This window comes from Columba livia, chromosome 5, assembly GCF_036013475.1.
Source record: "Columba livia isolate bColLiv1 breed racing homer chromosome 5, bColLiv1.pat.W.v2, whole genome shotgun sequence".
Taxonomy (NCBI): domain Eukaryota; kingdom Metazoa; phylum Chordata; class Aves; order Columbiformes; family Columbidae; genus Columba; species Columba livia.
In genome coordinates, this window is record NC_088606.1 from 41,472,188 (window position 1) to 41,492,004 (window position 19,817).

Here is a 19,817-nt window from a genome sequence, read left to right on the forward strand (position 1 = left end):
ACCCCGCCTCACGCGAGACTCGATAACTCACCCGGCCGCTTCGGCCGAGTCCCTTCGGCAATTTCCGTCACTGCCAGACTCTACCAATCCGCCGCCGGAGCGTATCGATGGGAGCGGGCCCCCCGAGCGTTGCGTGTGCGGACGGTGGCCGCGGTGTGGGCGCGGGGGCCGTACGGCAGCCGTGGGAACGCCAGCGGGGCGGCGGGCCCGAGGCGCGGGACCGGGGTGGCGGGGTGGTATGCGGAGCTCGATTGTTCAGGCCTGGCCATGGCGCCTCTCCTCCCCCCCGCCATGGCTCCCCGTGTCCCTGCTCCTCTCCTCTCAGTGAGCGAAAGTGGCCGCCGCCGCCGTCCCAGCGCCAGCAGCCGCCGCCTCCTCCTCAGCAGCAGCGCGGGCGCCATCTTGGCGAGGCAGGAGTCGAGAGCGCCCCGCGGCAGGAGACAGGCAGCGCCAGCCCCGGCAACGCGGGACGAGAGGCCGGGTGGAGCGAACGGGGGAGCGAGCCCAGGAGACACCCCCAGCCCCCTGCCGCCGCGGCCACCGGGCCGGAGCCGGGCCCGCTACCAGGTGAGCCACCGCGGTGACCGAGCAAGGACACGCCGGGCCGGGGCTACGAGAGGCCGTAGCGGGGTCCCGCCCGGGCAGGCCGCGGCTTCACTCCCCCCGCTAAGCGGCGGCCGCAGCAGCCGGGCCTCTTCTTAAAGGGACAGGCCCCTTCCCCGCCCTGCCCGCCGGATGCGCCCCGATATACCGGCTCGGGAGCCGCCCCTCCCCCGCCCGGCGCGGAGCGGCCGCCGGGCCCCGCCACACGCGCGGGGCGGGGGGGGAAGGGGAGAGGTGCGCGCGGCGGCGGGCCCGGGGGGGGGGGCGGGGGCGCCGCCGTGCACCTGCGGCCGCACGTGCGCACGGGGGGCGGTGGCGCGTGCGCGGGGGGGAGGGGGCGCCGCGCGGCGAGGGCGGTGGCGCGGCCGGGCCGGGCCGGGCAGGAGCCGCCGGCAGCGCCGCGTCACGTCCCGGGCAGCGCGGGCGGCGGCGGGAGCGCGCCCCTGCCTGCGGGAGCGCGCCCCTGCCTGCGGGACCGGCGGGCGGCGCAGCGCGGGGCTGGGGCTCGCCGGCCCCCGGGGAGCGGCGCCGCGGGGTTCACAGGCGCCGCCCGCCCCGCCACGGGGCAGGTCCCGCCGGCTCCCCGGGCTGTGGGGGTGTCAGAGCGGGGCCCTCGGCCCGTGGCCGCTCCGGCTGCCGCGGGAAGGGCGGTGTGTGCGCGGCGTCCCCCTGTGAAACTCGGGGAGTTCCCAGCGCCAGCTGCTTCCCGGCAGCGCCCGGGGTGTAACCGGCCCGGTCCGAACAGCGGCCGCAGGAACGTGTTCGTGCCAACCGGCGCCTCTCGTGATAGAAAGTACCTACCAGGCGTGCGTAGAACACAGTTCAGTGGTGAACCCAAACACTAGGAAATAACCTCCTTATAGCTGTGGTGTAAAGTCCAACCCTGTTTCGCTGCAAACACATAACCTAATAAAATTTCTGCTGTGATTAGTAGTATTTATTATTGTGCATTCTTTTTGTTACCCTGTAGTTAATCTTGAGTGGCAAGTTTCCTTCTCAGCCTTAGATTATTTTCTTCTTCACATGAAGAAAATGGTGCAAGTCAAGTTCCTTTTTTTATAGTGAAATGTACTTATATACATTATTAGAATTTTACTTTTCTCATACATGAAGAAATATACTTTATGGATTTGTACAGCATGTCTGATATGCCTGTATGTGACCAACACTTCTTTTTTTTAACTTACATTAATCAGGAATTATGTATTTGTGTTGTTATTCCTTTAATGTGTATGTATAAGAGTACATCGTGACATGTGTTGGTATGTCTTACCGTGTTGGTAAGACAGTAAGGGAAGAGCATAAGAAACAGGACTGTAGCTTGAACCTTTTCCCAATGTTCAAGGTTATTCACTGTAATTGACTTCTAGTCCGTCTCTCACTTGTATATTGTTACAGAGCAGTCCTATATGCAACTTTATTTCTTTACTGTTTAAATGAGCAAGTTTTTTTCTACTTGAGTATAGCGTAATATGCTGTAAATTCTGTAATAAGCATGATATTTGACAAGCTGAATTACATGCTAGGGATTGTTTTAGATGAAAAAGATCCTCTTAGAGCTTTCTTGGACGTAGTTCCCTTTTCGTGGTCTGGGGTGGAGGGAGTAAAAACCAAACCACACTGACACCAGCCCTGCAGTTTGTGTTTCGTGCACGCAGAGGGAGGAGGAGCGAAGCAATGGCAATTGTGAGGGTAAGAGTTGGTGCTGTGACATGCTGGTTTAAATGTGGAAGCAGAGCTGTGACATGCCAACTTTTGTGTTCAGTGTGTTCTAAGGTATTGCGTCTTTCACTTATGTGTATGCTTCTGACAATATTTTATAGAGCTGTATAGCTTTTTAAATGTTTTTAATAATAATAATAAATTAGGTCCTATTTGTGACTGTTATTTCAGCAGTTAGAAAGCTCAGAGCCTGTGCCTCACTGACACTTCTCTGTGTTTAAAAGCAATTAAAAGGTGGAACAGCGATGAACGCAATGCTGTCTCATTCCTTGGAGAACAGTATAAAACCTTACTACAAAAGCAGAACAGTGAAGTAAAGTACTTTATATAGGACAGTATCTAGTTTTAACTATATTTCATTACTCAGAAAATTAGTTAAAACGGCTTTTTTGTAATTTCAAACTGAAATGGTGTGAACTCACACTTCAGTTGTATGTATGTGTCTCTTATTCACTCAGCTTGAGTTCAGTGGAGACTAAGGGCATTAGGTTCATACAAAATAACCTCCTGTCTGCTTTTTTTAAGGCAATAATCACTTGTGTATCAAGGTTCTATTTAAGACACTGCCATAAAAGACTATATGGAGTTTGTTTTGCTTTAATACCTGACATATAGTGTACTCTGGAAAATAGTTCTCAGTGTAACTGTAAGTTCTATCAAAGCGAGCTAAAATGTGAGAGGAGGAAAAAGAATATGTTATTCTCCAAGAAAAATACCTTTTCAGGCTTTTTTTATGACGCCACAATTTCTGTAGTAGAGATTTTACACTTATAAAGACATCTGACAAAAATATACCTAAGTGATATTACTGTAGTAATGTAAGTTTTTCATATAGATCTTGACTCAATTTTCTGTGTGGATATCTATGTTTGTGTCAGGAGTTATTCTGGAGATGTTACTGCAGGAAATTCTTAAAGTATTCTGCTATTCTGATGAGAGTTGTATGGTTTAATTATAAATTTATTCAAGAAAACAAAGTATCTTAGGTGTTCATATCAATTTCGAAAAATCTGTCTTAGTAAGTTGATGTCAAAATGCAGAGCACAAAAAGACTGTGTGTGGAAAAAACCCAGAAAACTACTAAAATTGTAAAGGAATTAAGCATAGAAGGTTGTATTCTTGTTCCTAGTTTTTAATCCTGCTTAATGGGTCAATCTTTCAATACTGTCAATAGGTGCATATTTCCGTACACAGACTGGGATTTCAGCTTTTTGTCCACTTGAATGTTTTGTTGGTGTGTTTATTCCAGTTGGACGGAGGAGAGGTAAGAAACTCTGCTTTTGCAGACGGAAGTGTTTGAACTAATAAGTGTGCTCACCTGCAGGCTGGCAGCGCTTCATGTACACGCACTTAGTGTGTGGCAGGCCAGGCAGCTTCAATTAGTTTTACCTCCCTGATTTGCCTTGCGTTTGCCATAGGCTAAGAAGGGCTGCTGTGGATTAGGTGCTGTGTTGCACGTTATGCCTCCATGGCAGCTTGTGTTTGTGGATGTGCCCTCAACTAAGAGTCTAGTTGTTATCATTATTTACTATAATGTTTCAAGTGAGTGCTAGGCATAACGAGAAGAAAAAGTAATCCTCTGGGCCCTACCTGAAGGTGAAGAGATGCCACAAACTGGAGGAAAAAGAGAAAAGAAAAAAAAAGAAGAAAACAAGAGACTCCAGGAGGAAAAAGTACTATTTCAAACAGCCTTTCTAACTCACAGCTAGGCACAAGTGCTGAGCCGTGTACTTGCCACTTATGGGGCTCCTGCTTTAAATTAATATCCGTAGCAAAAGCTTGTATTTCATTCAGAAATAGCCAGTGGATGTTTGTTTAAACGCTGCTTTGTGAGAGTGGTGGTTTTCCTGTTTGGTTGGTGTGGGTCAAGGGGTAGAGGACTTAGGAAACCTTGTTTTAGAACATAACTCAGCTCTCTGAGGATCTCCTTGGAAGATTCTTCTCCAATGCTGGGTGTTTACTTACTGACTAGACATTGTAATGGGCAATCTTGAAAAAACAGGGTGAAGAAATCCCGCGCCTATGTTAACATTGAACTAAGCAACGTGATTTAAAACAGGGTACTTCAGAACTGAATTTCAATCTTAATATGTATGATTATGAAGATTATTTTTATGAAGTTGGTATATATTAGGTTGGTGCAAAAGTAATTGTGATTTTGGATCGTGAATTTTAAATCATTAGCCTCAAACACACCTTTATTAATCAAAGTATGAACCGTTACAGTCAACACATTTTTGACAGCAAGAAATAAGTTCGTTTATTCCTGTAGCGTAAAAATCCATGCTTGAAGAAGTGGTAGTTGGTTGGCAAGAGGTCAGGTGAATGTAGTGCATGAGGCAAAACTTTGTAGCCCAGTTTGTTCAACTTTTGAAGCGTTGGCCGTATGATGTGCGGTGGGGCATTGTTGTAGAGAAGAATGGGGCTCTTTCTGTTGACCAATGCCAGCTGCAGGCACCGCAGTTTTCGGTGCATCTCATCAATTTGCTGAGCTTCCTTCTCAGGTGTCGTGGTCTGGCCAGGATTCAGAAAGCAGCAGTGGATCAGACCAGCACCAAACCACCAAACAGTGACCAAGGCTTTTTTTGGTGCAAGTTTGGCTTTGGGAAGTGCTTTGGAAGTTCCTCCTGGTCCAGCCCCAGAGCTGGACATCACCTGTTGTTGTATAAAATCCACTTTTAATCGCACGTCACAATTTGATCGAGAAATGATTTGTTGTTGTGTAGAATAAGAGAAGGTGACGCTTCAAAACAATGATTTTTAAAAATTTTCGGTCAGCTCATGAGGCACCCACTCACCGAGCTTTTTCACCTTTCCCGTTCGCTTCAAATGCCGAACAACTGTAAAACGGTCAGCATTTGAGTTCTTCAGCAACTTGTCGTGTAGCTGTAAGAGGATCAGCTTGGATGATTGCTGTCAGTTGGTCGTTGTCACCTTCCGATGGACGGACACCACGCTTGTCATCTGCGAGGCTCTTGTGTCCTTTGTGAAGCTTCTTGAGCCACCACTGCACTGTATGTTTGTTTGCAGTTCCTGGGCCAAATGAGTTGTTGATGTTGTGAGTTGCCTCCGCTGCCTTATGACCCATTTTGAACCTGAATAAGAAAACGGCTCAAATTTGCTTTTTGTCTAACATCATTTCGATAGTCTAAAATAAATATAAAATAAACATCAAGTAATAAGGCATTAGCAAAAAAAAATAAACCTAGAAAAGCCCATAAAAATGATGTATAACGTAACCACATTTATTTAAGAATGTGTTCCATACCAAACAGCAAATTTCAGCAATGCAAAAACCGCAGTTCCTTTTGCACCAACCTAATACATAACTAAACCCAGATCCTGCTGATGTTTTACTTGTGATTTTAATGATTCAAAAGGCCACATGATACAATTAAATGGTTTCAGTGTGGGCTTCTGATTGAGTAAGAATGTTACAGGATTCCAAGTGCCAGCCAGGCAGTGCAGCAGCTATTTATTTCCAAATGCTGATTTTCTAAACCTTTATAACTATAGCGGAGGTAAAGGGAGAAAGCAAAAAACCACTGAATTTGAGGCTGAAACTTAACATTAAATTGATGTTTATCAGTGATGGCAGAGGATTACTCTGCAGCATCCAGTCATTTTACTACCTGTAACATATGAGTATTTACTTAAATATTACCATCAGTCATGAAAATGTTTCGAAAATCTGTATTTCTGTAATTTTCCTTAAACTGAGAAGGCAAAAGGATATATTTTGTTTCAAAAATGGCAAAGAGAAATTGAGTGAGTGTCACCACCATGTGAATCCACTGAAGCAATGTCTGGGTGATGTTCTGGTTTAGGGGATCAGGCTGCAGTGTGACTCTCACTTGTTTGTTTCCGTCTTTTCTCACTTCAGTATTCAGGCAATTCTTACCATTGGAAATCTTTGTTTCTTAAAATCTATGTGGGAACAAAAGCACAGAGAATAAAGAAGTACCTCTCAATTAGCTTCCGATATTATTACTTTGATCAAGAGAGAAGTACTGTGCAACTGTTAGCATATAAATAAATGAGAGGCCGTATTCAATGGCTGAGCTATTCTCTATTCAGTATTCCTGCCTAGCACTTATTACATTTGGTTTGGGTATTATTAATACATCGAAGAATATTTTTAAGCTGTCCTATATCCACCCGGGATACAGGCAAGTAACTGTTTTGAGGACAAGAGTAATTAACTTTGGACATACAGGAGCTTCTTGGGACAGTTAGAAGACAAGCAGAAACATGTCTCTTTCTACAAGTGAAATGCAGAGTACTTATACTATGTCAGCACGGGGAGGACTTAAATTCGGAAATAAAAGGTTTCCTGATCTGGGAGGTAATATTTAAGAACATAGGTATCTGAAAAAAGTACGGATGTGAGCACGTGCTTGGCATAGTGTGCACAACAAGGATTTAATGTGTTAAAATATGGAATGAAACCTACCTCTGCAGTTACTGCAGCGATTGCAGACGAAGGGTGTTATTACTTTCAAATTTGCCTGGGAACTCTGTGCAGCAGCAGTGAGCCGCTCCTGAGAAAACATCTTATTTTGCTAATTACTAAATGCATCTGATAGCGTCTTCTTTTCATAGGGTCATTTATATCTAACAAATGAAGAAATAGTCTTCTGCGGGGTTATCTCCTGAGCAGCGTGAGTGTGGAGCTGGGCGAGCACCAGTGCTGGTCGGAGCAGGGACAGCGATCCGAGCTGGGGCATCTGCTGAGAACAGCACGTAGGCAGGTGTCTGGGCAGCCAGAAAAGCATCCACTTACTAATTTGAGATCAGGAATATGATTGTGTTTGGTTTGCCTCTGGCCTGCTTGCCGTCCTGCAGTTAAATCATCAAATCTATCCCTTTATTTTGCTGTTCAGTTTGTATGGTTTTCTGAGGACAGTGCTCACTGGAGTGCAGAAGAGCCCATTGGGTTTGGTAGCTTATTTGGAGGCAGTGAATCCAAGAAAAGTCCTGTGTGCTTTATGCCACGTGGGGCATGTTTCTTTCTTGACATGTCTTGAGCACAGGCAGCGCTACCAAATGTTGAGTTTTGGGAAGGAGGTTTTCTGGAGAGAGCAGACAGGTGAAAGATGCCCTTTGGTTCTGAGCAAAATCATTAAGCAGTGGTTGCACATGATGTTTTGCCTGGGAAGATAAAATAATGCCATGTTCACATAACACATGCTCTTGTTGACGGATACATTTTGTGATGGGGTGATAAATGGGATCACCGTACTTCTTCTGGTGTGATACTAAGGATTGAATCTTGCTTCTATAATAGATACCATTTTTATTGGTGATGAGAAGGAACACCATTTTCATCTTCTTAATGTCCTTTTCTATCCCCTCCCATAATGATTTAATCCATCAGACACAACTTTCATATTTCCTCTCATTTTCTAACCTCATTACTTTCTTCAGGACCTTGTCTCTTGCAAGACCGTTTTTAATTTTAGTTTGGTTGGGGTTTTGATTGGTTGGGGGGTTTTTTTGTGTGTTTTGGGTTTGTTTGGGGGTGTTTGTATGTTTGTTTGTTTTTTCCAAATGACTGTTAAGGAATATGATATATGTAGATGAAAGTTTCTTGGAAGACATGAATCGTAATGCACTTACCAAAGGGAAAGCTTTCAGGTGCTTTGGTCTGTCTGTTATCCTCTGCTGGAAATGGGTATTTGATAGCAGAGGTTGTTCATTCTGTTGCTGTCAGGTGTACAAAGATCTAGCATATAGGAAGCTAAACCTAGATGGCTTCAGTCTAAAAATAATTTTAAAATTAGGGCTGTTATACTGTCTAACAATTTCTGGCATGCTCTTGTGTATTCTCTGTGGGTAAAGATGTTAAATCAAGTCTAGGTTTTTATTAAGAAATAATAAATTTTGCTCTTGCTCAAACACAGCAATTAGTATCAAGATGGTAATCACATCATGCTTTTTTGTAATGTTGGTTGTTCTGAATCTGTTCTGTATTTTTTGAGGATAAAAAATGTGGAAAAAGTGAGATGCTGTTTTTTTGGACTGTATACACAAAGAGAGAATAATTTGAAGACCAGATACTCTATCTGTGTTTTCACTTATGTAAGCTTGAAACAGTTTAGTCATTAACAATTTAATAATTGAACAAACATAGGGTGTTTTGCAGGAAATTGTGAAGTTTGCTTCAGGTTTTGTAATATTTTTTAGAAGTTCAGAAACCAGAAAAACCCTTCAGAAGAGCAATTAATCTAAGTCTTTCAAAAGCTGACTGGTCTTATTTTTATACTCTACCAGAAGCAAGAGCTTAAGACATTTATTTATTAGTAAATGGTATCATATTTAGGGTATTGACAGCACTTTCATTTATACGGTAAGAACTGTGACTTAGGAAATAATTTAAAATTATCTTTTTCTCTATTATTATAACAATGATGACATCTTTTGTAGCAAAAGAAAAATAAAATTCCAGTTGACAGAGCTATTACTGTAACAGTTGTTATGACATCTTTTGTAGCTGAAGTAAAATAAAACTGCAGTTGACAGAGCAATAAAATATTTGTATAGCTTTGTTTTTAAAGTATGTATGATGGAAATATTGCAGGGGTGGTGTGTTTTTTTGAGAATCTAAAATCCTGAGAACAAATAAATGAAAATCAGACTATTTTTACTAGTTGGAAAAACAGAGCTATAGTATGTTATACATTTGTAAATAAACAGAAGTATGTAGTAAATTGCTAATTATGTGTTACTTTAATAATGATAACACTTGAATTTTACTTTGGAGGGGTTTTTGGTCAAGTATTTGTAGATTGTCAACAGGTACCAGCGATGTTGTTAGTGCTGTAAGAGTGACATTAAAGGAAAAGTCTTACAGGTATTCTGTGTGAACTGAATGATAAAAACAAGAGAAGAACAATGTTTTCCATACTTACTCCTTTTTGGAGTAAGTTTATGTATGTGATTCAACTTGGCATTAATTTAATTGCTTTAATTCAACTTTAATAATAGCTGTCCTCTGCAGAGTTAAACGTGTTATCTTTAATAGTGATGAAAATTTACTTTAGATGTTCAAGGACGGGCTTCATTGTACTTTGCATTTCTATGTCAGCACTTGGACTACCGCACTAGGTCAGTGCAGCGCTGGCTGCTCTCAAATGGTGTCCACGACGTCATCAAACAGAAAACTAAGAATCTGGTTTTTGGCTATGGTAACATTGTGGTGGAAGGTTCAGTGTGAGTTTCTGTTTGTTTGTTTGTTTAATATACCTATTAACTGCCACCTAAACTTTTTGCCCAGAACTACCTTGGTGGTGTGTGCTGTGAAATGTGAGCGTTTGGAGTACCCTGCAGTACATTCTCCTGCTCACCCAATTCCTTCCTCTCCAAGGAGGTGGTGGTGACAGTGCCTGTTGTTGCTCATTGACAGCCGTGTGTCCAGAGGCTCCTGTGCATGAGGAGAAGTTTGTTCTATGGCCTCGGAGCTGGGTGCTGGGGAGGATGGCAGCTGCTCAGAGCTGGCAAAACCCCTTTATCTGCAATATCTGGAGAAAGCTCTGCGACTGGATCAGTTTTTACGACAGACCTCTGCCATCTTTAACAGGAGTATATCCAGGTACCAAAACCTTTTCTGTTGGGAATACCAAGGAAAGACAAACATTTCTATTACATTGTTTCTGGACAACACCATATTATGGGTTTAGTAGCGGCTTGTTCATTATAAACTCTTCGCCTTTAGAGAGCTTGTACTGTGCTTCTCTTAGCTCACACTGATAATTCAGTGTGTTGTCAGCCCAGGTACAAATTAGCACGATGTTTTAAAGCTCATTTTTGTAGCCGAGTGGCCAAAACTTTCTTTGTCTGCAAAAAGTAGGTTGAACAAGCACTAAGTTGATTTCTCAGGGAGATGGCCTGTAGCCGTAAGTGAAATACAAAGACTGTTGTCAGATGCAGAATTTGTATGTGGATTGTAGCAATGAGAAGTGAGTCATCAAGATGCATTTCTGTCCCAAAATAATTTACTACGTTTAATTTCATCAGTGTTTTGGAATTGTAGTGTTACAGAACTGATAACTGTCTGAGTAATAGATAACAGGTATACCTAAATGCATGTACTGAAACCCACACAAAGAGAAAAAGTACAGCTTTAGATTTGTTACAGGTACAGTAGTGCTGGGGATGACAATGTTGTGCTCTGGTTTGACTTGATATTGTTTTCTTACTTCATTCATGCTTCTCAAATTAAGATACCCATTTAAAGACTGAAGGTGCAAGTTGATAGCACAGCCAGGCTGGTCTGATTAACTGCTGCTGAGGGATTAATGGGAAACTATTAACAGCAATATTTCTAACACGTAAAATTACATCTGAAGCTGTTCCAATTCTCAGGCCTTAAGACAAATGGCCACATGTAAGGATGTTGCATGGGCATCTCTTTTGAATATTTTCCCGTCATTGTCATCATATTACGGATCTTCTTGCAGCGATGAAAGTGAAGATGGATTGGATGACAATCCTTTGCTGCCTCAGTCTGGGGATCCCCTGATGCAAGTTAAGGAAGAGCCTCCAAACTCTTTGCTTGGGGAGTCTTCTGGAGCAGGGAATTCCGGGATGCTGAACACGCATTCCCTGAACGGAGTACTGCAGCCAGGTGGGCATGCTCTAGATTGAGTCTCTGCTTTCTTTGCGATAAGCTGGGAAAAGGGTTATTTCTTAAGAAATTTATTTTAATTTTTTCTCTAAACAGAACCAAAGTCTGAAAAAGGGAGCCTGTATAACTTTTCCAAACTGAAGAAAAGCAGAAAGTGGCTGAAGGTAAGAGTGTTGGGAACAAATGCAGCTGTTATGGAATCTGTGAGTAGAGTTCCAGTCCACACCCTGTGGACAGTGGTGACTGGTTCCATCTTGTCATCCAGCATAGGTCATGGTGTAGAAACATGTAAGCAAGCAGACAGAAACAAGAAAATAAGTTGAACACTGGTCAAAGCATTATCGCAAATTATCACAAATATGATTTCCAAATACAGTAAGTTTACAGTAAGTTTGTTCTCATCTCAGTAGTCCTTTTAATTTTACTTTACATATGCTACTGAGAGCTCAGAAAGTTGACTAGTGTGTTTTAAGAGCTGCCCTAATTCATGTGATGCAATTTAATTGATGCAAAATTGTACACTGAGAAAGAGACATAAGATGGCCTAGAGATGTGGTAATATTTTGCATTGCTGAAAAGAGGGCTCCAAATGAATTATTTAGTCTTAGTCTTGTTCTGTATTTACTTATTTGCTGCACTATTTGGTTGGTTGGTTGGTTTTGGTTGTTTTTTTTTGGTTGGTTGGTTGGGTTTTTTTACATTAAGAAAAAACATTTACCAAAGCAAAAAATAGATTCTACAGAGGCTTCTCATCCTGGAAATGGAAAGAAGAGTATGTGATGGTTGACAATAAATATTGTATGAGACCTTGGTAGAACAAAATAAAATTATGGTCTCTGTAGATTTGAGGCTTTCATTTTAATTGTGCAGCAAAATGGACAGTAGGCATTTTGGTTTTGGTGAGCAGCAGCATTTTAGTTAAATTGCATAGTGAGTATACATTGAGAAGCTTGAAATAATTTTAGTACACTGTCCAAATTCAAATGAGCTGTTGTGAAAGATATTAAATGGACATTTGGGACTCAGCTGAAAATTTGTTTTTAACAGGAACTCAGTACAAGGTCCAAATGAGGGTGGAAGGAGAGAGTGGAATGGTGGCTTTATGCTGTCTTTGCATTTTCATTGTGCTGTAGCCTTCTGTAGTTTGCAAAGGCGGGTTGTTGAGAGGTCAGACAAGGGCTGAATGTGCTGCAGCTGATGCAGGTGGAAGTGACAGAATAGCAGGAACGGGGTAGGAAAGTGCCTGCAACCATAGATCACAAGAGGCCCCTACTGGTATCCTGGATTTCTTCACTGCTGAAAAGAGCCTTCTGAGGCCACAAACAGGCAAAGTGCATTCTAAAATGACTTGCCTATCACCGAACTAACAGAAAACCACCTCCCGCAAAATTGGAAAATGAGCATTGGATTCACTGCTACCCAGTTCTGTACCTCTGAAAACTTTTCCGTTTGAGGTGTTTCAGATGGAAGACACTTTGTAAATGCGCAGTATTGTTGTTGGGCCAGGCCTGTAGCCCTTTATTAGGTAAAGGCTCCAGAGTGCTTTGTATAAATAAACAATTCAGTACAGGAACTTGTGATTGTTAAATTAGTTTCCATTTATTCTTGTTAGAGTATCCTTCTGAGTGATGACTCCAGTGACACAGATTCACCAAGTGATGAGGATGGAGAAGATGAAGAAGAATTTTCTCTTTCAAGGGAGGAACTTCACAATATGCTGCGATTACACAAATACAAGAAACTGCATCAAAGTAAATATAGCAAAGACAAAGAGGTAAAAATCCCCAATTTTTACATGTCCTTGATTTTTATTCTTTCCTTTAGCTGCATTGCTTTAACTTCTCTTCCATTTTTCTGGGAAAAAAAAAATTAAAACCCAAAGAAACATAGTGTTTTGTGGACTGGAAAATATCTGGTTTGGTAGACTAGAACAGTCTAACATCAGTTTCAGACAAGGGTTATTTAATTATGTACAGACTAAAAAGATGTTAATGCCTGATGCTCAGAATCTCTCAATAATTTATGTAGCTAGTGCAGTTACATGTGTATATATAGCTTTTATTCACTACAGCAAATACAGGGTGCTAGAGTGCAAGACTTGGATAATATATATGAAAACTGAGGTGCTGTGGGTTAGATTATAATACAGGTAGTAGCTGCTGCTCAAGACTAAAGTTGCCTATTTAAATCCAAAGCAGTGTTCTTGTATCATCACTGAGCAAGTAGTAAGGTGATGTTTACCTTTTAAAAGGGAATTCCTAGTTTTCTCCCTTGTTTTGTCATTTTGGGGTGTTTACTCGTTTGCTTTTTTACCCGTATTTTCTTTAAGACTTTCTTCTCATACTCTCTTTTTTTCTATTCCTTAGAAGAAAGTAGTCTACCTTTTTTTTTAGTAGCAGGCCAAGTTTTATGACTGTTATGAACTAGTAATATATTTCTTCAAATTATAAGGACTTTTGCACAAATTATTTACATTGCTGTTTTGAGTTGCACTAGAAAGTAGGTCTCAGATGAAGGAAGTCATCCTATTCTGCTATCAGATGATGTGCCTGATGTGAAAACTTGTTGACTTATTTCATATTCTTCTGAAATTTCTCCAGCAGAGTGAAAAAATAACTTTAATACCCAAGTCCTTGCTTCTGTCCACCTCTTTCCTGTGTTTATTTGTGAAGTTTTAAATGCCGATTGTGTTAGTTACTTGAAATATTACATAACTACACAAAAATTCATACACCAAATTTTCACACAGGTCATCCCTTCTGTTAGATTTTACTTAAATACTTATTTCCAGCCTAGTAAGAAATAATACCAGTGAAAGCAACCAGGGTATTGTCAGATCAGCAGTACAGATACAGTACCCGATGGAGGGGCAGGGAGGGAAACACGTCTGTCCAAAAAAGTTTATGCGGATGTTCTCAACTTTCAGAAATCTTTTATTAAGTTAATAGGATGGTTAGGCTTTAAAAAAATAATTTCTGACCTGTACTGTCTTTCGTTTTCCTGTTTATGCCTAACCTGTGTATAGTTCTTCAATATTCTAGTTGAATAATGCTTGGAATAGACTGACTTTTTTGATAATTTGAAAAAAATGCTGAGGCAGCTCTATTTTTACTTGATAATCTGAATGTTCAATTTGTTTCTCCTTGTGGAAATCTTTTAAATGCCTTTTACCTAAACCTTTACCTTATCATCCCTTGCAATGATAAAGTAGAACACGTATGTGATTTGGGAATGTAAGCAAAACAAATCAGGGGCCCGTGATGGGACCCCTCCATGTAATGGGATGCCTTTGCTGGGCAGCAGCCGTGTGGAATAAAACTAAAGTGGTGTGTTTTGAAAGCGTGAGCTGCGCTTCCCCCTCCTTCTGTCGCACTTAACTGGGTGGGTTTGGTTCCCTGTGTACAACTTGGGGTCCACCTTTGGAGCAGTGGTTTCACTTTGGACACTGTACAGCCCTTGATAATAATGCTGACTATGCAGAAAGGCATGTTTTCTGTTGTCTTATATTTATGATAGAGGTCTGAAATAGGTTGCGTGCTCTATCTGTTTCCCACTCCTGTGCTCATTTGCATCCACTTCAGTTGCAGCAGTATCAGTACTACAGCGCGGGGCTGCTGTCTACGCATGACCCTTACTACGAGCAGCAGCGCCACCTGCTAGGGCCCAAGAAAAAGAAGTTTAAAGAAGAGAAAAAGTTAAAAGGTAAAGTCACTAATCTTATGTTTTTAAATGGCTCCTGTGATTAAACTCTTTTCTTACGTTGTTTCCTTTGAATAAGCACAAATGTTCAAAACTTTTGGGTTTTGCTTGGAAATATCTGGTTCTGTTCCAGAAGAAAATCTTCAGAAAATACTGTGCTTTCTCTCTGGCTTCTAAAAAGCTAGAGTGATAAAAAGCAGTGTGAACTGAGTTCATGGCTTTAGATTTTCTTTGTGGACCTCTGAATCCAGAATGGGAGAGTTATGCAGTAAGAACCTGATAGCTTTATTCATTACTTACATCCATAAACACTGTTGCATATCGTGGTCTACATACTCAGAGCTTTTTGAAAATGCTATAGTTCCTTGAAAAATTTAAGAACTTATCCAGTACTTGATGCAGCTATTCCTGAATATGCAATTCCCATGAACAAGAGATGATAGGGAGAGTGTTTTGTGAAAATCAGAGGAAGCGAGCTCAGAACTGATGTTTAGTGTGAGTTAAAGTAGAATTACTCCTGTAACCTCTCAGCTGCAGTTTCTCAGATACACATTTGCCAGGAAGTACAGTTTCCTTTCTCACTTGAGCTGGCAGCAGCTGTAAAGCTGTAAGGAAGCAGGAAGAGAAGGCTCTGAACTGTCAGTAGAAGGTGAATTTGCTCTAGTGCAAGTACTTCGATTTGAGCTGTTTTAAGGGGGCTATTTTGGGCATCCTTCCTTCCTATCTTTCTGCAAGTTCCTTTAAATACATATTTTTTCCTCTACTAATCTTGCAGCATCCATGATTTTGCATACTCAGGAAGAATATTTTTAATATCCAATACCCAAATCAATTTCCTCTGAAAGCTAGTATCTCTAATACATGATAACATGCCGATCTCTTTCAGCTACTGAGAGGATCGATTTAAGATTATCCTACCAAATGCTAATGTTGTTACCTTTACATGTCTTTAAGTAGAATTTTACCACAAACTAAGACACATTGTACCAGGCCCCAGACATTTTAACTCCTACGGTATGCTTCCGTGGGGAGAAAAGCTGTGTTTCACCACTCCATTTATTAAACAGGAAAAATCTTTGCGCTGTAAACTAATGAGGAAATCTCTTAACATGATAAATGGATGTTACCAGAATTTACAAACATAGATACATTTGACTTTTTGTTGGTTCTGCATATAAATTGACTAGGATAGTTTACTCAGGAGAGATACCTGATAACATGTATCCCAAAAATGGATTTTTGTGATCATTGTTCCCATGCAGGCAAGTTGAAAAAAGTAAAGAAAAAGAGGAGACGGGATGAAGAACTCTCCTCAGAGGAGTCACCACGACGCCACCATCACCAGACCAAAGTTTTTGCCAAGTTTTCTCATGATACGCCACCACCTGGGTCCAAGAAAAAGCATATGACTGTTGAGCAACTTAACGCGCGTCGGCGGAAAGTGTGGCTTAGCATCGTTAAAAAGGAGCTGCCAAAGGTGAGCTGGCTAATGGCAGTAGGTCAGTGGTGATGGCAAGAAAGTGAAACAGATAATTAACGTAGTGGGGAGTTGACACTTGGAAATACAGAGTGAAGTAAGACCTGATTTTTCTGGTGGTCACTAGTGGCCAAACTGATGTTCTGCAATCTCTAAGCAAAGTGTAGTTTGAATTTCTTATCACCAGTGGTACCTAAGTGGACCTTGCGCTGCTTTGCCTCTGCTTTTATTTGGCTGCCCACCCCCTTTCTAGGAATAGTACAGTAAACTCCAGCAGCTGCTCCTGCTCAGCCGCAGGATAGCAATGTAGCGCAAACCGATATCTAGGTTTTACCTAAAGTTCAGGAAAGGAGTGTTTTAGTCATTGTAGCGTGCATGGTTTTGGAAACTTATTTCAGAAACAGTCTAGGGAAAAGTGTTTGTACTGTTTACAGGATAAGCTTCAGGCACATTGAATTAGAAAGCTGGATTTTCTGAGATGTGATCAGAGGGGACCTTAAAACGTGCTTTTCGGAGTTCACATCTGTTAGACTTTGAATTCTAGGAAGCTGAATATGAATGATGGCTGTATAATTCTTTATGAACTTAGAAGCTAGGCAAAGGATATATGCAGTATGATAGATCTCATTTTTTCAAAAGACTGATTTTGCTCACATGACAAACAGGATCTACATTAATTCTTACCATCTTTGGGAAACAATGGAAATTTTTGTTGTTTACTTCAGTGATAACAGAAGGAGAACCCTGCTTTGTAATAGTAGCAATTAAAAAACAATCCTGAAAAAGGTGTTTTACATGCTTCCTTCAGGAGTTGGAATACATTTAGGTATGCCTTCAGTAACTAAGGATGAAAAGCTGTTTCAGTCAAAACAAAAAATATTTACAGTAGCTGTACCCAATTATTCAACAGTGTGCATGTCTGAAGTTGGCATGTGGATCTGCTGAAGACTCAATAGTGATCTTTTAAAATACTGTAAAGCAATTATCCTTTACCTGATTTTAGTATGGTATTCTTTTATAGGCATACAAACAGAAAGCCTCGGCCCGCAACCTTTTCCTCACCAACAGTAAAAAGGTAAGTGGTGTTTAGCTTTGTACTGTTACTTGTACTAGATTTAATAACCCAACTGTAACCTCATTATGTTTCATCTGCCTCTTACAAAACTGGCTATACTAGCAGGGTAGTACAAGAGAAAGCACTGAATTTTGTAAGTAATTTGTGATTTGATATAAGGCACTTCATTTTTTAGATGTATCATTTTGGCATGTATCATAAGCAAGACATGAAACGAGCAACATTAATTTCTTTCATGAGATCTTTCTGGCTTTCATAAGATTTAATTTTACATTTTTAATTTACTGATTTTTGATACAATACATGAATGACTTCAGTACACTTCAGCTTTTGAACTGCCCAACTATCTGTTAGCTAGAATTTGCTCATGTAAGCATTCTTGTTTAAATCAAAGGGGCTCAGGAATATTAAATGGATTAATTTACATAAATATACATAGGTGCTGAGGTTGAAAATAGAACAGTCTTCTGCGTTAAGTGATTGCAAAAGGAATTTATCTCCTCATCTTCTCAGAGAAGTGTCATTGTTTATACCTGGAATGCTTTACCTTAGAAACACTTGGTAATGCCTTTCTGAGCATTATTCAAGTGTTACACTCAACTGTCTGATTCATTTGTATGGCTAATTAAAAAGGTAATCAAGTGTATGGCTGAGAGTCATCACAGAGAAGACAACGTAGGAAATTTTCCATTCTGTGCATACATTATCAAGAAAGGGAGTGTTTTCTGTGTAAGGGATGTGGAAATCAGGACCTGCACGTATGTATTTAAGAAACTTTGCTGTAGTTACATTCTCGCCTATGGTCTTCCTTAGCTAGCAGAGAGTGGTTTTCTCTGTGGTGTCTGGGCAAATACCCTGCAACTATTGCATTTGTAGGTACGACAGATTGCATTTTAGCAAGTGAGTGATGCAGCAGACTTAGAGAGTTTGGAAGTCTGCTTTTGTTTCTTTGTTTTCCTTTTGTTTGATCATTTGAAACGTGTTAGAATTGTTGATGTGCAAATTTTATTGGAGGAAAAAAAGCCTGTCACAAACATCAGACCCAGCAATTTTGACCATTATGACAATGGCATTAATTTATTTATACTAGAACGAAAAAATACAATGTATTATGCTTCTTCATGAGATGGTAGGAGAATTGTAGGATACTCCCCCAACCTTTTAGTATATTAACATGTGGATGGGATTGTGTTCCACCAACGCTGCTGTTGGAGCAGCCTTGTTAGAACAGAAAAGAACCACAGAAAAGTGTGTAGAATAGGTGAGTCAGAGTTGCAGGTGGGCCTTGAGCTCCTTTCAGGCACCTACCTAGTGGCTCAGTCCTTTAAGTACCTTGCCATGCTGAAACTGTCCTCAGGTTTTGAATTCTCCACCATCTCAGGAGGTTTTTGGAAGTTCACATTCTCTCATGCTGTTTCAAAAGCATTACTACTAAGTAAAGTATCATAGTTTTTTATCTTCTGAAGGTTCACACTTGGTTATAATTAAATTTGGTGGTGTTTATTACCAGCTTTCTTTAAAATCTGCGCATTTTACCACAGTTTCCAAAACCTTATTGCTCTCTAGCTTGCCCATCAGTGCATGAGGGAGGTACGTCGAGCTGCTCTGCAGGCCCAGAAAAACTGTAAGGAAACTCTACCACGGGCACGTCGCCTTACCAAGGAGATGCTTCTCTATTGGAAAAAATACGAAAAGGTAGAAAAAGAACATCGTAAACGAGCTGAGAAAGAGGCTCTGGAGCAACGCAAGCTGGATGAGGAGATGAGAGAGGTACAGCTAAAATACAGATTGCTGATAATTAATCTGTTGAGGAGACACAGAAGGGACTGGATAATTTGAGCTTCTAAATCCAGGCTATGAAATTCAGTTATTTGTTCTGTTTCAGCAGTATTCCATGCATTTCTTTTGCTGTCTTCGAACTCTTTACATAATCCTTCTAATGTTAGCTAGAGGTGATAAAAAAAGCTTTTGAACTGCATAAATTCTTTACAAGTGAGTGAAATGGAGGAAGAGGTGGAACAAGCAGCATGTGTCTCACAGACATACCTAACTCAATGTTGGTAAGGACCTTTTGTGATGGCTTGTACATCGTTCTGGGTCCAGAAAGCAAGCTGCCTTTCCATTCACATTGAGTTTTTGTGTCTTTTTTTTCCTGTTGGTTGGTTGGTTGGCTTTTTTCCCTCACTGTGAACTGATACTGTAATTTATGTATGAGGCACAGAATTTTTCTGTGATAGCTTTTTTGTTGGCCAAGTGACAGCTTCATGGACTCCCTTACAGTGGAACAGGGGTTGAATTTAAGAAGCAGCTTCCTTGTCAAAGCTCTCTAGTGGATTTATGGTTATTACCTTACAAGTGTCGTAAATAGCTAAGGTTGAATCTTTAGGATACCTGATGTTTAGTTTTAGGCTCAAATTGTGCTTTATTTAATGTGTTTCTCTAATTTTTGAAATTCATAAGCATTTTGTGAAGGTTTCAGCTTAGATTAATAGACAACTTCTAACTGTAGCATTTTTAACCAGAACCTAAGAATGAAGAGTTTCTGCAACATCTTGCTGAACCCCAAACAGTTACAGTATCTCAACTGTATTACCTAGTGATCTATTTCATGTATT

General features: G+C 41.1%; 1 protein-coding gene across 1 annotated transcript in view; it reads left to right on the forward strand.

Moving 5' to 3' along the window:
- Nucleotides 1–337: 337 nt before the first annotated feature.
- INO80 (INO80 complex ATPase subunit) overlaps nt 338–19,817 on the forward strand; it is a 68,336-nt gene continuing 48,856 nt past the window's right edge. The window contains exons 1-9 of the mRNA XM_065064597.1: nt 338–567; nt 9,731–9,916; nt 10,785–10,951; nt 11,048–11,115; nt 12,564–12,725; nt 14,533–14,653; nt 15,913–16,127; nt 17,149–17,202; nt 18,769–18,972. Of these exons, the coding sequence (XP_064920669.1) occupies nt 9,774–9,916; nt 10,785–10,951; nt 11,048–11,115; nt 12,564–12,725; nt 14,533–14,653; nt 15,913–16,127; nt 17,149–17,202; nt 18,769–18,972 (1,134 nt within the window). The 5' untranslated portion in view covers nt 338–567; nt 9,731–9,773. The remainder of the gene's footprint in view (nt 568–9,730; nt 9,917–10,784; nt 10,952–11,047; nt 11,116–12,563; nt 12,726–14,532; nt 14,654–15,912; nt 16,128–17,148; nt 17,203–18,768; nt 18,973–19,817) is intronic.